Source organism: Coregonus clupeaformis, chromosome 23 (genome assembly GCF_020615455.1).
Source record: "Coregonus clupeaformis isolate EN_2021a chromosome 23, ASM2061545v1, whole genome shotgun sequence".
Classification (NCBI taxonomy): Eukaryota; Metazoa; Chordata; class Actinopteri; order Salmoniformes; family Salmonidae; genus Coregonus; species Coregonus clupeaformis.
Window position 1 is genome coordinate 16807815 of NC_059214.1, and position 17805 is coordinate 16825619.

Consider the following 17805-nt stretch of genomic DNA (forward strand, 5'->3'; position numbering starts at 1 on the left):
GAGCAGCCTTTCAGGTTATGTCGATATAGGACTCGTTCTTACGTGGATATAGTTACTTTTGTACCTGTTTCCTCCAGCATCTTCACAATGTCATTTGCTGTTGTTCTGGGATTGATTTGCACTTTTTGCTCCAAAGTACGTTCATGTCTAGGAGACAGAACGCGTCTCTTTCCTGAGCGGTATGACGGCTGCATGGTCCCATGGTGTTTATACTTGCGTACTATTGTTTGTACAGATGAACGTGGTACCTTCAGGCGTTTGGAAATTGCTCCCATGGATGAACCAGACTTGTGGAGGTCTACACATTTTTTTTCTGAGGTCTTGGCTGATTTCTTTTGATTTTCCCATGATGTCAAGCAAAGAGGCACTGAGTTTGAAGGTAGGCCTTGAAATACATCCACAGGTACACCTCCAATTGACTCAAATTATGTCAATTAGCCTATCAGAAGCTTCTAAAGCCATGACATCACTTTCTGGAATTTTCCAAGCTGTTTAAAGGCACAGTCAACTTAGTGTGTGTAAACCTCTGACCCACTGGAATTGTGATACAGTGAATTATAAGTGAAATAATCTGTCTGTAAACAATTGTTGGAATGATTACTTGTGTCGTGCACAAAGTAGATGTCCTAACCGACTTGCCAAAACTATAGTTTCTTAACAAGAAATGTGTGGAGTGGTTGAAAAACAAGTTTTAATGACTCTAACCTAAGTGTATGTAAACTTCCGACTTCAACTATATATATATATACACTACCGTTCAGAATTCTGGGGTCACTTCGAAATTTCCTTGTTTTAGAAAGAAAAGCCATTTTTTTTGTCCATTAAAATAACATCAAAATTGATCAGAAATACAGTGTAGACGTTGTTAATGTTGTAAATGCTATTTTAGCTGGAAACGGCTGATTTTTAATGGAATATCTACATAGGCGTACAGAGGCCCATTATCAGCAACAATCAGTCCTGTGTTCCAATGGCACGTTGTGTTTGCTAATCCAAGTTTATCATTTTAAAAGGCTAATTGATCATTAAAAAACCCTTTTGCAATTATGTTAGCACAGCTGAAAACTGTTGTGCTGATTAAAGGAGCAATAAAACTGGCCTTCTTGAGACTAGATGAGTATCTGGAGCATCGGCAATTGTGGGTTCGATTACAGGCTCAAAATGGCCAGAAACAAATAACTTTCTTCTGAAACTCGTCAGTCTATTCTTGATCTGAGAAATGAAGGCTATTCCATGCGAGAAATTGCCAAGAAACTGAAGATCTCGTACAACGCTGTGTACTACTCCCTTTACAGAACAGTGCAAACTGGCTCTAACCAGAATAGAAAGATGAGTGGAAGGCCCCGGTGCATAACTGAGCAAGAGGACATACATTAGAGTGTCTAGTTTGAGAAACAGACACCTCACAGGTCCTCAACTGGCAGCTTCGTTAAATAGTACCCGCAAAACACCAGTCTCAACGTCAACAGTGAAGGGGCGACTGGGATGCTGATCTTCTAGGCAGAGTTGCAAAGAAAAAGCCATATCTCAGACTGGCCAATAAAAATAAAAGATTGGCAAAAGAACACAGACACTGGACAGAGGAAGATTGGAAAAAAGTGTTATGAACAGACGAATCGAAGTTTGAGGTGTTCGGATCACAAAGAAGAACATCTGTGAGACGCAGACCAAATGAAAAGATGCTGGACGCATGCTTGATGCCATCTGTCAAGCATGGTGGAGGCAATGTGATGGTCTGGGGGTGGTAAAGTGGGATATTTGTACAGGGTAAAAGGGATCTTGAAGAAGGAAGGCTATCGCTCCATTTTGCAACGCCATGCCATACCTTGTGGACGGCGCTTGATTGGAGCCAATTTCCTCCTACAACAGGACAATGACCCAAAGCACAGCTCCAAACTATGCAATAACTATTTATGGAAGAAGCAGTCAGCTGGTATTCTGTCTATAATGGAGTGGCCAGCACAGTCACCGGATCTCAACCCTATTGAGCTGTTGTGGGAGCAGCTTGACCGTATGGTACGTAAGAAGTGCCCATCAAGCCAATCCAACTTGTGGGAGGTGCTTCAGGAAGCATGGGGTGAAGTCTCTTCAGATTACCTCAACAGATTGACAACTAGAATGCCAAAGGTCTGCAAGGCTGTAATTGCTGCAAATGGAGGATTCTTTGTTGAAAGCAAAGTTTGAAGGACACAATTATTATTTCAATTAAAAATCATTATTTCTAACCATTTCGCTATATTTCCTATTCAAACTAATTTAATGTATGTTTTCATGTAATTTGGCTGAAAATAAAATTGAATCGAGTAGTCATGAGTGCAAACGATTTGGTTTAATTTGAAGGAACAGCATTTTCCGACATGACTTCGGCTTTTCTTATGAATTAGGATCGGTTTTATGTAATTACTTGAAAAATGTAAAAGTGAGGTGTAACTTTGCATTGTGACTTTTGATCCGTATACTAATGCAAATCCATATGTTATGTTTATGCTACCTACCCTTTAAGATCATAGTGACAATTTACAACTTATATTGGTTGCAAAGCCACCGCTTGCTCCTCATCTCCCTACAGTGCAGTGGCGCGCATCAGTTATTTCAGATGGTGTCAACCACCGCTGCTGAAAAATATCCTAGGGGAAACACTTAAAGTAGCCTATATTTCAGATGGAATATGCTTTCCCTTGGATCTTAGAAAATGTAAAAGCATCCATCCAGTTCCATGGCCATGCCATTCACTCTCCCTCTATTCCACCAGCCAATACCGTAGACATATCAATTTGCATGGGAAATTAAATGGTAGCCTAACTGTTAATACTAATGCTCATAGTTTGGAGATTTTGCATAAAAAGGTAACCAAGAAGTCGTTGCACAGATAATATCAGTCCACTTGCTGTTCCTAATACAAGGCAGTTTACCATGATTTAAATGCAATGTTAGGCCTATGTCCCACTGTATTGATTTGCCTCTTCTTTTCAGGCTGCTGACCAACATAGCACAGATGACGATGTAAGTATCCAGGAGGATCAATTCAAATTCAGTTAGCTTCAGATATTAAGTATTTATTTACACCTTTTTCTATATGGTGCAATACCAAAGGAAAATGGAAATGAATGCACCTCTAGTGATGTTTCCTATAAAGCTACTGTATTTGAATGCTTAGCAGATTAATGCTTCTCTTATTCATCAGGATTTTGCCAAGGATCGGTACGGTGTCCCCCCGATGGTACAGTCCCAGCAGAAACTGGGTCAGTAGTACAGTCAACAACTACCTCCTCTCTTCTTTGTTCCAACAACATGTTCCATTTCAGCAGCCACTAATGTTAAGGAATATAGATAACGTGATTATATCTGAGTGACTCTTTGACATGGTGGCAGTAGTAGAGACGGCGTAGATATCAAAGATGATTGTGGCGTGCCATAACTCCCAGATAAACGTGACCGAGACAGATGGGTCGTCTGCCTGCTCGTTCAGCTCCAATGGCAGAGAACAAAGTTGCCGTCTCACCTGCATGCCTGTCCACTGGGATGAGGAAAGCAGGAGAGAGACAGCCTGCCTTTCATGTGGGTGGAATCAGGTTCAGCCAAATGGGCGGCTCACTGCTGTCGGGGCGCATGAGGCCGCTCTCTGTCTCCACTAGCCGATCATAATAACGTTAAGCATGCCTCAGTGACACAGGGCAAAATATAGTCCATTTGTCAGAAGACAGAGAATGGGGCGACTTCTACGCAGGGCCCCGTAGTGTTTCATATTTATGACTTTTGTTCTCCTTGTAATATGAGGGTCGTTCCACGAATAGAGTGCCCTTTGCGTCCCTTAGATATTTTAAGGAGAAATTGCACACCAACATTGAATTTTAAAAGCCTTTTATATTAAATGAAGTGCCCTTTTAATATAGACCAAATGGATAATTTAATAAATCCATTTTTTAAATGAATAAAGGCTTGCTAAAGTGCCAAAATGTTGCATTTTCAACCCTGTGTCACTTCGAGGAGGATTTCAACCCACTTAATCCCAAAATGTCTTCAAATTTCACCATCATTGTAAAGCCCTAGTTTTTTTGTTGCTTTGACACTCATTTCTAAAGATTATTATTTTATTTAATGTGATTAGTGATTCATTTACGTCTGTCCCTCATTTTAAGGTCACCCTGTTACGTGAACTGAACTCGCGTTTATAATGGTGAAACTATTCCTTTTTAAATATGTATTTCAAAAGGAACATTGAACATCTAATATTCAAATCATAGTGTAAAAGCAGGTGAAATGGTTCTACTCTTTTTTGCAGTTTTGTGGTGGAAAACGGAATGGGTCGAGCATAACAACGTTTTAGCATTACATTTTTTAGGTGAAGCTTACATTCAATTGCCGCTCCTTGTAGCATACAACAAGTTTCCATTCCCCCTGTCGAGGGATTTATGGCTGTTACTTTATTTGGCACTTAGGCCTACTATATATATATATACAGTGGGGAAAAAAAGTATTTAGTCAGCCACCAATTGTGCAAGTTCTCCCACTTAAAAAGATGAGAGAGGCCAGTAATTTTCATCATAGGTACACGTCAACTATGACAGACAAAATGAGAATTTTTTTTCCAGAAAATCACATTGTAGGATTTTTAATGAATTTATTTGCAAATTATGGTGGAAAATAAGTATTTGGTCAATAACAAAAGTTTCTCAATACTTTGTTATATACCCTTTGTTGGCAATGACACAGGTCAAATGTTTTCTGTAAGTCTTCACAAGGTTTTCACACACTGTTGCTGGTATTTTGGCCCATTCCTCCATGCAGATCTCCTCTTGAGCAGTGATGTTTTGGGGCTGTCGCTGGGCAACACGGACTTTCAACTCCCTCCAAAGATTTTCTATGGGGTTGAGATCTGGAGACTGGCTAGACCACTCCAGGACCTTGAAATGCTTCTTACGAAGCCACTCCTTCGTTGCCCGGGCGGTGTGTTTGGGATCATTGTCATGCTGAAAGACCCAGCCACGTTTCATCTTCAATGCCCTTGCTGATGGAAGGAGGTTTTCACTCAAAATCTCACGATACATGGCCCCATTCATTCTTTCCTTTACACGGATCAGTCGTCCTGGTCCCTTTGCAGAAAAACAGCCCCAAAGCATGATGTTTCCACCCCCATGCTTCACAGTAGGTATGGTGTTCTTTGGATGCAACTCAGCATTCTTTGTCCTCCAAACACGACGAGTTGAGTTTTTACCAAAAAGTTATATTTAGGTTTCATCTGACCATATGACATTCTCCCAATCCTCTTCTGGATCATCCAAATGCACTCTAGCAAACTTCAGACGGGCCTGGACATGTACTGGCTTAGGCAGGGGGACACGTCTTGCACTCCAGGATTTGAGTCCCTGGCGGCGTAGTGTGTTACTGATGGTAGGCTTTGTTACTTTGGTCCCAGCTCTCTGCAGGTCATTCACTAGGTCCCCCCGTGTGGTTCTGGGATTTTTGCTCATTTTTGTGATCATTTTGACCCCATGGGGTGAGATCTTGCGTGGAGTCCCAGATCGAGGGAGATTATCAGTGGTCTTGTATGTCTTCCATTTCCTAATAATTGCTCCCACAGTTGATTTCTTCAAACCAAGCTGCTTACCTATTGCAGATTCAGTCTTCCCAGCCTGGTGCAGGTTTACAATTTTGTTTCTGGTGTCATTTGACAGCTCTTTGGTCTTGGCCATAGTGGAGTTTGGAGTGTGACTGTTTGAGGTTGTGGACAGGTGTCTTTTATACTGATAACAAGTTCAAACAGGTGCCATTAATACAGGTAACGTGTGGGGGACAGAGGAGCCTCTTAAAGAAGAAGTTACAGGTCTGTGAGAGCCAGAAATCTTGCTTGTTTGTAGGTGACCAAATACTTATTTTCCACCATAATTTGCAAATAAATTCATTAAAAATCCTACAATGTGATTTTCTGGATTTTTTTTTCTCAATTTGTCTGTCATAGTTGACGTGTACCTATGATGAAAATTACAGGCCTCTCTCATCTTTTTAAGTGGGAGAACTTGCACAATTGGTGGCTGACTAAATACTTTTTTTCCCCACTGTATATATATATATTTATTTTATTTACCTCTTGAGATGGGAAAATTTGTTTTTATGAAGTTGAATATGTGCTCTTTAAGACAGAATGTTAAAATGAGGTGAAATCAAACATTTTTATTTTCTTACCAAGTTACGCTTCTCAAAAGGCACCGAATTGGTGGACGCCCCATGAGCTTCTTTGTGTGTGTGGGTAGAGGGGGAGGGAGGTATATGGTCTTTTGAAGTTTTATTGAAAGGCACACTTTTCTTCCCCTGTGAGCCAGACAGAGGGTTGGTGCGTGTCCAGGAGCTGACACCTGAGAAGGCTGGCCGGCTGATCTGGGTGCGCGCCAGGATTCACACCAGCAGAGCTAAAGGTGAGAGTCTCCATCTTTGTCCAGCTCCATATCATTCATCTTTTCCCTTTAGTCCTCAGGACACAGCCAGGCTTCTAATCTGAACGGCGCCGTAACTGAACCGTTGGGTTTCCAAAAAGATTACCAACTGTCCTTGGGCCAAATAGTCACTATTCAGAGAAGAGCTTCATTTTTATCAGTCAACTCTCCTCAGGTTGTCAGATATGGAAGGTCAAAAAGCTAAAAGAGTTGTGCACAATCTTGGAAAATCACAGTATGAAACCAGACTTTAGTTTTTTACCTTATTTGCGGGTGATGTGGGACATAGGGGATGGGGGTCGCAGAGCGCTATGTTTTTTCTATTATAGATTCATTGCACAGGCACATGCAAGTTCCTATTTGAAAAGTTTGAAAACTCAGACCGAAGCTCAGTTACTTAAATGGCACCTCAAACATGGATTAAATTGTTATTTTCCAAACTTGTCAGAACTTGAGGCTATAATACAATGAACTCATTGAATCTTGTATAACTGTCGGATCCCATCCAAAACTATTAGAAACGTCGAGCACGTACACATCTGTGCTAACAATATGCTAATAAATAAACCATCTGATTATGTTGATATTGCGACGGCTTCCTTCCAGGACAACTTCCGTGTCAAAAGCCATTTTCCTCCCCCTCCGTTCCTTCATTCAGCTCCACAGTGAAGGATGTCCTTAAGAGCAGAATAACATCCTGGTTTACACTGGGATGAAGTGACTGTTTTTTTTGCGATTGCAGCACTCCTCTCACCCCCCCCAGTCAATGAACAGAGGAAGCCACATCAAAGCACTTGGGTGGTGTCTGATGTTGGCATGATGGTTGACAAACCTGGTTTACACAGTCTCTCAAGGTGTTTGGTTGGGAATTAGCTCTCAGCCTCCCTCCATACACCTTTCTTCAAAGGGTCGTCCGTTCACGGTTCTGACAGTTACCTGGAAATGCTGTGAAAAGCGTTTCAATGGGTGAGAGGTGGGGATCTGAAGCAGGTATGACCTCTGCCCTGTTGGCCTGAGATAGAGACATGGCATTTTATAGAACCACCATGGCACCTGGTTTGACAAGTGCAATAGGTGTTGTAGCCCAAATGAGAGGGCCCCTGCTGATGCCTATTGTATGGTTGTCATCGTTTTAGGGAAGCAGTGCTTCTTGGTCCTGCGTCAGCAGCAGTTTAACGTGCAGGCCCTGGTTGCCGTGGGGGAGCGTGCCAGCAAGCAGATGGTGAAGTTTGCTGCCAAGTGAGTACAAGACTGCATTTCCTGTAGGCCCCCGACAAACAATGGTGGGAAAAGCTGGCTCCTAATGGGCCCAATCCATTTTCACACATTCTGAAGGAATCAATAATTTTTCACCTCATGACAAAAGTGGGATACAGCAGTGTTTAATGGAGCCATTCCTGCCCAGATAACAGAGTAAATACAGTAGATCAGATGGGAAGAGCCTGAGCATCATTAATCACTCTTGGGTCCTCCAATTTGGAATTTATTTTGGGGGGGGGGCATAAACATAGAATTACATATAGAATCCCTGTTAATATAATATGATCTCTATGGGTCTGAAAGTTTTTATTGTTTACCATTTAAAATGTATTCACTTTTAATGTGGCATTAACGTAACCACTCATGCTGTTTTCATCTGATTACCAAACAATCACTTCAAACTAACAAAACACCCAAAAGTTTAATGAATGACATTCAGTGATTTCCTACACCTGTAACCTGAATTGATGCGTCCACTGTCGGCGCGTCTGTCTCAGCCACTCATCTCTGCCTTTGCAAAATGTCACTGTTATCGTCGAACCACACCGCATTCTGAGCGTATTCCACATTATTTCAAGTCCCTTCATAAATGTTTCAGGCGGGTGACTTGCGGTAATGATAAATAATAGTGTAAGGGCCTACAGTTTTCTTGGCATTTTTGTTTTAATTATTGTGATAGGCTCACGTTCAACCGGTACGGCATACCCCTGCTAATTATTTTCCCGGGACTCCTGTACCGGACCCTACCGGTTTACTTTCACCTATGGGTCAGACTCAACTTAGTCTGCTACTGGAAAAGCATAACAACAAGAGGATACTGTACTTTTCCAAGCCAAGTATGTCAAATATGTTCTAATCTCTTTAAGTTTACATGATTACACTTAATTAATTACTCTTAAACACTTCAATGAAAAAGATGAACGAAGTGTAAACGGAAGGACTGCTAACTGTAAGTCGCTCTGGATAAGAGCGTCTGCTAAATGACTCAAATGTAAATGTAAGGACTGTACAGGCCCAACACCACTTATTTTATGATCAGTAAGTCAGTCCAATATGCTTGGAAAGTGGAAACGTCACAAACATCAAAAAGTTAACATTACTGGAGACGTTTTGGTGGTGACTAATTAACGGTAAATAAGTTAATTGTTCCGCCCCACAGTTAAAGTTGACTACAGTTAGTTAGCAATCACTCCTACACTTTATTGCTAGCTACAGTAGTGCTTCCGTGTCAAAAACATGTCTCCAAAAATGACAGTGTCTCCAGTAGTTTACGTTTAGCGATTGCGACGCAATGCCAAGATTGTGCAAAGCTGTCATCAAGGCAAAAGGTGGCTATTTGAAGAATCTCAAATATAAAACACTTTTTTGGTTACTACATGATTCCATATCTGTTATTTCATAGTTTTTATGTCTTCACTATTATTCTACAATGTAGAAAATAGTAACAATAAAGAAAAACCCTTGAATGAGTAGGTGTGTCCAGACTTTTGACTGGTAGTGTAGGTTCAGGATGGCAGGAAGCTTGGCCCCAGTGATGTACTGGGCCGTACGCACTACCTTCTGTAGCGCCTTACGGTCATATGCCGAGCAGTTGCCATACCAGGTGGTGATGCAACACGTCAGGATGCTCTTGATGGTGCAGCTGTAGAACTCTTTGAAGATCTGGGGACCCATGCCAAATCTTTTCAGTCTCTTGAGGGGGAAAAGGTGTTGTCGTACCCTCTTCACGACTGTCTTGGTGTGTTTGGACCATGATAGTTCGTTGGTAATGTGGACCCGCTCCACTACAGCCCGTCAAAGTTAATCGGGGCCTGTTCGGACCTCCTTTTCCTGTAATCCACGATCAGCTCCTTTGTCTTGCTCACATTGAGGGAAAGGTTCTTGTCCTGGCACCACCCTGCCAGGTCTCTGACATCCTCCCTATAGGCTGTCTCATCGTTGTCGGTGATCAGTCCTACCACTGTTGTGTCGTCAGCAAACTTAATGATGGTGTTGGAGTCTTGCTTGGCCACGCAGTCGTGAGTGAACAGGGAGTACAGGATGGGACTAAGCACGCACCCCTGAGGGGCCCCAGTGTTGAAGATCAGCGTGGCAGATGTGTTGTTGCCTACCCTTACCACCTGGGGGTGGCCCGTCAGGAAGTCCAGGATCCAGTTGCAGAGGGAGGTGTTTAGTCCCAGGGTCCTTACCTTAGTGATGAGCTTTGAGGGCATTATGGTGTTGAACGCTGAGCTGTAGTCAATGAACAGCATTCTCACATAGGTGTTCCTTTTGTCCAGGTGGGAAAGGGCAGTGTGGAGTGCGATTGAGATTATGTCTTCTGTGGATCTGTTGGGGCGGTATGTGAATTGGAGTGGGTCTAGGGTTTCCGGGATGATGGTGTTGATGTGAGCCATGACCAGCCTTTGCAGACGAGCTAAATGCCTTTTATGCTCACTTCGAGGCAAGCAACACTGAAGCATGCGTGAGAGCACCAGCTGTTCCGGACGACTATGTGATCACGCTCTCCGTAGCCGATGTGAGCAAGACCTTTAAACAGGTCAACATTCACAAAGCCGCGGGGCCAGACGAATTACCAGGACGTGTACTCAAAGTATGCACGGACCAACTGGCAAGTATCTTCACTGACATTTTCAACCTCTCCTGACCGAGTCTGTAATACCTACATGTTTCAAGCAGACCACCATAGTCCCTGTGCCCAAGAAAGTGAAGGTAACCTGCCTAAATGATTACCGCCCTGTAGCACTCACGTCGGTAGCCATGAAGTGCTTTGAAACACACCCCATGGACATGACGCTAGTCTAGGTAATCAAAAGTCTTACTTGTATGACTTACTCATATTAGTTGATGGGCAGTGTTCATTGTCCCCGGGCAGGCTGGCCAGGTGTTGGAGGGAGGAGGTTATTAATGTGGGCGTTATTTGTCTAGCTGATCCCCCATAGAGGCAGCTGCAGTGGACTGACTGGGTTCACCATTCACAACTCTCTTGTCTCTCATTACTGCTTTTTAATGAGAAGAGGGGAAGGATTACACTGGGCTTGCTCCATCTGGCCCCATGCTATGTGTTGGTTTTGACAGTTCTTCATATTTCTATGAGGCTCTCCTGGGGGCTAGGACAGTGGGATAGGAGAGCAGTGGCCTGCGCTGGTAGTCACTCAACATGTCTTTAAGAGGATTGTTTAACCTCTGTCTTATTGTTGTGTGGCCACTGGTGTTTTACTGTAGTTCATATCTGTGATGTTTGGTTTTTACACGTTGTCACAATCGGCTGATTAAATCAAAAGAAAATAGGAATGTCTGACACAATGGTAACCGTGGCTCAAAACAACATCATCCTGTGACATTTTGCCTATGGAAGAGTAGCATCAGGTGAATTTATGTAGCCTAGAGTGTTATAATATTTGTATTTTGTTTCTTTATATCGTGGTTACCAACTGCACAACAAACCCCCCACCAATTTTCTCAGATCATGAAAAGCTTCTGTGACTGTGTGAATCAGGGTTTGGAATGGAGACGTTCAGTTCTCAGATAGCCTCCCATTCGTTTGACTTCAATTGATCTGTGTAGACTGCTAAGCGCTGTGCCTCTTTACCCCCCCCCCCCATCTGCAGCATCAACAAGGAGAGCATCGTTGATGTGGAGGCGGTGGTGAGGAAGGTGGAGCAGAAGATTGAGAGCTGCTCTCAGCAGGATGTGGAGCTGCACATTGAGAGGGTAGGTCAGTCTTCTGCTCTGTTTGACCACACCACAGACAGACAGACAGGAAGGACAGCCGTGAATCAGAGGAACTACTGGTTCAAAGATATCAGTCTACGACTTCCTTTGAGTGCTTTCTCTTTTTGGAATTGTGGTACTTTCCATTCTGCCTAGCAGTTGAACCTGGAAAGTACTTTGAGTTTAGAGGTACTTTCTAACTGTGAATCTATTTCAACCAACGTCTCCCTTCTAAAAACAAATCTCACCTTCTTTTACTGTTTTAGATTTTTGTGATCAGCCAGGCCGAGCCTCGTCTGCCCCTGCAGCTGGAGGATTGCGTGAGACCGGAAGGAGAGGGGGATGAGGTGAGGATGAGGGCCTGGGCTCCTGGGCCTCGCACAGGCAGCTTTCTGTTGCTGATCAAAGGTCAAACTCATTTCATCCAGAGAACTTCCTCCGTCCTGATGCTGGGTGAAAAATACATGACTGCGTTCCCACACTCAAGGCCTGCCACTGTTGTTTTTGAATAGTATTGGTTCTATACTGTCATGTTGTCAGTCAGTGTCTGTGTTAAGGGTGATCTCTCCAGTGTGGTTCAGAGACAGCTGAAGTGTGTCTGTGTTTATGCAGTAAGCCAGCCCCAGCGGCAGTTGTGTCTAGGGTGTTGCCTGTGGGGAGTCTTTCTGTCAGTTACAGCACCTACCGTTGGGGAGGAGGCTGTAACTGACTGGTCTCGGTCTGTCTCTCTCTTTCATGTTCTGACTCAATATGAGCAGGATGTGTGGAGCTTTCTCACAGCCTGTTTTAACCCCATGGGAGCGCCATGGAAGCCTGACAACCTTTGGCATACTGTGATGTAACATTTAGGAGCTTTGGTGCTCTTTTACTGTTTGTAAATTAGTTGTATTAGTTTAATAAAAAACAGGTTTATAAGATTTAAAAATAGAACAGGATAGTGGTTCATTTCCAGGGGAGGAAATAAACAAACATTAGAACACATATAGATCATGTTACACATAATATTTCAATGTCGTACTGTGTTTTCACACTTGTCCAATAGCTTGTTCCGATGTACTTCAGATGTGTTTAATACTTAAATGTTTTGTAATGTGGTCAAATGATGTTTGTGTTATGGTTATGCGTTTACTCAGGATGGAAGAGCGACGGTCAACCAGGACACCAGACTGGACAACCGAGTCATTGATCTCAGGGTAAGTTCTACTACACTATCACACTTCAACCAGTGTTAAATTCCACCAAAAAGAAATGAGTTATTCTAGATTCAAATTGGGTTTGAAGACGCTACATTTGTATCAAAAAATATTGTGATGATGAAAAATGATAAGATGGGCAGTCCTGCCATTTTGACAGAATCGTATCTATCCCTTTTTGCAGTCCCGTGAGTTTTAGCCTGCTGGTAGAGTGGAGTATAGAACTGCAGGAGTTCAGAGGTTAACGGAGAGGTGGTGCTAAACCAGACTCTGCTAGAGGCCTCATTGTTCTGCTCTGTTCTGAAGCGCACCCACACTAGTGATGTGGCAGCAGTAGCAGGAAAACAGCCCTAGTGCTCTGCTCGCCTCACCCTGGCTTTGTCACAACACCTGTTTCTACACAATGTCTCTTTGAGCTTGAGGACTTGGGCCTGTTATCACAACCACACTTAAATGAAGAGTAAACCCATAAACAGGGTTTCACACAGACAGACCCCTATCCTTAACCCCAGTCAACAATAAAGGGCAACCATAATGAAAAGGTTCCTAACAACCGAGCACTGTTTTAGTGAAAATGAAAGGATTTTTTCACAAATAACTTCACTTTTTCACAGTGTACAGGCTAGCCATTTTGTTGAAAATAAATGATTGATGCTCTCTAGGGAAATACAGTACTATCCGTTAGGCACAATATGAGTGGTGGTGGTGGCGTGTGACCAAAACCACAAGCCATGGGCCGTTACACGCTATTGTTTTGGGAGCTTGCATGTCAACGAGAGTGACGCACTAAGAGTTATTCCGCTCTCGCTCTGTTTTATTACCCCCCCCCCTCCCAGTAGAGAGAAGTGTTTTGCACAGGAGTTATGTTACCCATTTTTATATGTCTGTTTCTAATCAGGCTTTCATGGCAGTTTGGTTAGCTCACTAGGTATTTGCTTAGCAATTTTATCTAGTGTTATCCAGAAGTGGCAGTTATTCATCAGAGCAGGAGTTATTTTCCAACCACAGTCAACTATAGGCTACATATCAGTTGACCATTTCTACCAGGGTCTTCTGGACCAGAGTCATTGTCTGCAGATTCATTCTCTGACAATGAGAGAGTCCGAAAACTCCCATTCAGGGCTTTGAGAAAGTCTAGAAGATAGAAATGTGAGCCTTCAGCTTTCAGTGTTCAATCAGGAGGCTCAGAGCTTTTTGTATTAAACTCTTTGTGTAGATTACTAAAACCAGAGATGAAACCAGATAGAACTGGTTGAAAAAATCCTTAGTAATAACACCAGTCATATTAAGAAATGAGTAATCTGATCAACTGAGAACTAAGTGAGAAGAACACACCTATTGGCTGTTAGGGTAGGGGATTTTGGCTGTTCCTCTGCTCGTTCCCAGACATGATGTGTAATACCCAGTTTATTGATGTGCCTCATCACAAGTCATTTTGATGACTGGGTTATTTTCTACGCCACTAAGTTGACCTCTGTATACAACCAGAATAAATTGCCAATGTTAGGTTTTGAAAAGATGACAAAGAGCTCTATATCTCAGGTTTATTTTCTAAACGCTTAGATTATTGTGAAATGCACCCTGTCTCCACTCCCTTTTCTGAAAATAAAGGTGTCGAGACTGTACAAGGCAAGATGTGACGCAAGCAGTGTTGTTGTCTGTTTTTGACTATTTTTTGGCATTGTGTAATATCTGACTCAAATCTGTGTGTGGGTCGTTTTGTTGACTGGGTTGTTATCTACTCCACACATTTTGTTCAGAGGAACCTTTATATGCTAATGTTAAAATACGTCAGTCTTCATATCATAGAAACTGCCATGACTGCATCCCACTCTTAAACTTCAAAGTTGAAAATCAGTGTTCCATTGATTTGCAACCTTTTCAAATATTAAAGGTGTGTGTTTGTGGAGGAGCTTCTAGTTTTGTGCGAACATCAAACTGCTCAACTCCTGACGTTTTTCTTTCTTTATACATATATACAGTCGTGGTCAAACGTTTTGAGAATGACTCAAGTATTGGTCTTCACAAAGTTTGCTGCTTCAGTGTTTTTAGATATTTTTGTCAGATGTTACTATGGTATACTGAAGTATAATTACAAGCATTCCATAAGTGTAAAAGGCTTTTATTGACAATTACATTAAGTTTATGCAAAGAGTCAATATTTGCTGTGTTGACCCTTCTTTTTCAAGACCTCTGCAATCCGCCCTGGCATGCTGTCAATTAACTTCTGGGCCACATCCTGACTGATGGCAGCCCATTCTTGCATAATCAATGCTTGGAGTTTGTCAGAATTTGTGGGGTTTTGTTTGTCCACCCGCCTCTTGAGGATTGACCACAAGTTCTCAATGGGATTAAGGTCTGGGGAGTTCCCTGGCCATGGGCCCAAAATGTCGATGTTTTGTTCCCCGAGACACTTAGTTATCACTTTTGCCTTATGGCAAGGTGCTCCATCATGCTGGAAAAGGCATTGTTCGTCACCAAACTGTTCTTGGATGGTTGGGAGAAGTTGCTTTCGGAGGATGTGTTGGTACCATTCTTTATTCATGGCTGTGTTCTTAGGCAAAATTGTGAGTGAGCCCACTCCCTTGGCTGAGAAGCAACCCCACACATGAATGGTCTCAGGATGCTTTACTGTTGGCATGACACAGGACTGATGGTAGCGCTCACCTTGTCTTCTCCGGACAAGCTTTTTTCCGGATGCCCCAAACAATCAGAAAGTGGATTCATCAGAGAAAATGACTTTACCCCAATCCCTGTACCTTTTGCAGAATATCAGTCTGTCCCTGATGTTTTTCCTGGAGAGAAGTGGCTTCCTCGCTGCCCTTCTTGACATCAGGCCATCCTCCAAAAGTCTTCGCCTCACTATGCGTGCAGATGCACTCACACCTGCCTGCTGCCATTCCTGAGCAAGCTCTGCACTGGTGGTGCCCCGATCCCGCAGCTGAATCAACTTTAGGAGACGGTCCTGGCGCTTGCTGGACTTTCTTGGGCGCCCTGAAGCCGCCTTCACAACAATTGAACCTCTCTCCTTGAAGTTCTTGTTGATCCGATAAATGGTTGATTTAGGTGCAATCTTACTAGCAGCAATATCCTTGCCTGTGAAGCCCTTTTTGTGCAAAGCAATGATGATGGCACGTGTTTCCTTGCAGGTAACCATGGTTAACAGAGGAAGAACAATGATTTCAAGCACCACCCTCCTTTTAAAGCTTCCAATCTGTTATTCTAACTGAATCAGCATGACAGAGTGATCTCCAGCCTTGTCCTCGTCAACACTCACCTGTGTTAACGAGAGACTCACTGACATGATGTCAGCTGGTCCTTTTGTGGCAGGGCTGAAATGCAGTGGAAATGTTTTTTTGGGGATGAAGTTCATTTTCATGGCAAAGAGGGACTTTGCAATTAATTGCAATTCATCTGATCCCGTGTACCTCAGTTGGTAGAGCATGGCGCTTGCAACGCCAGGGTTGTGGGTTCAATTCCCACGGGGGGCCAGTATGAAAAAATAAAAATGTACGCAGTCACTAACTGTAAGTTGCTCTGGGTAAGAGCGTCTGCTAAATGACTCAAATGTAAATGTAAATCTGATCACTCTTCATAACATTCTGGAGTATATGCAAATTGCCTATAGGCAGCAGACTTTGTGAAGATTCAGATTTGTGTCATTCTCAAAACTTTTGACCACAACTGTATTTACTACCGTTCAAAAGTTTGGGGTCACTTAGAAATGTCCTTGTTTTCGAAAGAAAAGCAATTTTTTTGTCCATTTTAAAATAACATCAAATTGTTCAGAAATATAGTGTAGTTGTAAATGGCTATTGTAGCTGGAAACGGCTGATTTAAAAATAAAATAAAAAACGTACAGAGGCCCATTATCAGCAACCATCAGTCCTGTGTTCCAATGGCATGTTATGTTTGCTAATCTTTTTTTTTTTTAAATGTTTAGTCATTTAGCAGACGCTCTTATCCAGAGCGACTTAGTTAGTGAGTGCATACATTTTTTTCATACTAATCCAAGTTTATCATTTTAAAAGGCTAATTGATCATTAGAAAACCCTTTTGCAATTATGTTAGCATAGCTGAAAACTGTTGTGCTGATTTAAAGAAGCAATAAAATTGGCCTTCTTGAGACACACTCTTGGCATTCTCTCAACCAGCTTCACCTGGAATGCTTTTCCAACAGTCTTGAAGGAGTTCCCACATATGCTGAGCACTTGTTGGCTGCTTTTCCTTCACTCTGCGGTCCAACTCATCCCAAACCATCTCAATTGAGTTGAGGTCAGGTGATTGTGGAGGCCAGGTCATCTGATGCAGCACTCCATCACTCTCCTTTTTGGTAAAATAGCCCTTACACAGCCTGGAAGTGTGTTGGGTCATTGTCCCACTAAGCCCAAACCAGGATGGCGTATCGCTGCAGAATGCTGTGGTAGCCATGCTGGTTAAGTAAATCAAATCAAATCAAATCAAATTTTATTGGTCACATGCGCCGAATACAACAGGTGCAGACATTACAGTGAAATGCTTACTTACAGCCCTTAACCAACAGTGCATTTATTTTAAACAAAAAAAAGTAAGAATAAAACAACAACAAAAAAAGTGTTGAGAAAAAAAGAGCAGAAGTAAAATAAAGTGACAGTAGGGAGGCTATATATACAGTAAAATAAAGTGACAGTAGGGAGGCTATATATACAGGGGGGTACCGTTGCAGAGTCAATGTGCGGGGGCACCGGCTAGTTGAGGTAGTTGAGGTAATATGTACATGTGGGTAGAGTTAAAGTGACTATGCATAAATACTTAACAGAGTAGCAGCAGCGTAAAAAGGAGGGGGTGGGGGGGCAGTGCAAATAGTCCGGGTAGCCATGATTAGCTGTTCAGGAGTCGTATGGCTTGGGGGTAGAAGCTGTTGAGAAGTCTTTTGGACCTAGACTTGGCACTCCGGTACCGCTTGCCGTGCGGTAGCAGAGAGAACAGTCTATGACTAGGGTGGCTGGAGTCTTTGACAATTTTGAGGGCCTTCCTCTGACACCGCCTGGTATAGAGGTCCTGAATGGCAGGGAGCTTTGCCCCAGTGATGTACTGGGCCGTACGCACTACCCTCTGTAGTGCCTTGCGGTCAGAGGCCAAGCAGTTGCCATACCAGGCGGTGATGCAACCAGTCAGGATGCTCTCGATGGTGCAGCTGTAGAATTTTTTGAGGATCTGAGGACCCA

The 17805-nt window shown here is 42.8% G+C and overlaps 1 protein-coding gene across 1 annotated transcript in view; it reads left to right on the plus strand.

Moving 5' to 3' along the window:
• LOC121536669 (aspartate--tRNA ligase, cytoplasmic) overlaps nt 1-17805 on the plus strand; it is a 33421-nt gene that overhangs the window by 8273 nt on the left and 7343 nt on the right. Inside the window, exons 3-9 of the mRNA XM_041844090.2 lie at nt 2974-3003; nt 3185-3242; nt 6321-6413; nt 7568-7670; nt 11303-11405; nt 11672-11752; nt 12539-12598. Of these exons, the coding sequence (XP_041700024.2) occupies nt 2974-3003; nt 3185-3242; nt 6321-6413; nt 7568-7670; nt 11303-11405; nt 11672-11752; nt 12539-12598 (528 nt within the window). The remainder of the gene's footprint in view (nt 1-2973; nt 3004-3184; nt 3243-6320; nt 6414-7567; nt 7671-11302; nt 11406-11671; nt 11753-12538; nt 12599-17805) is intronic.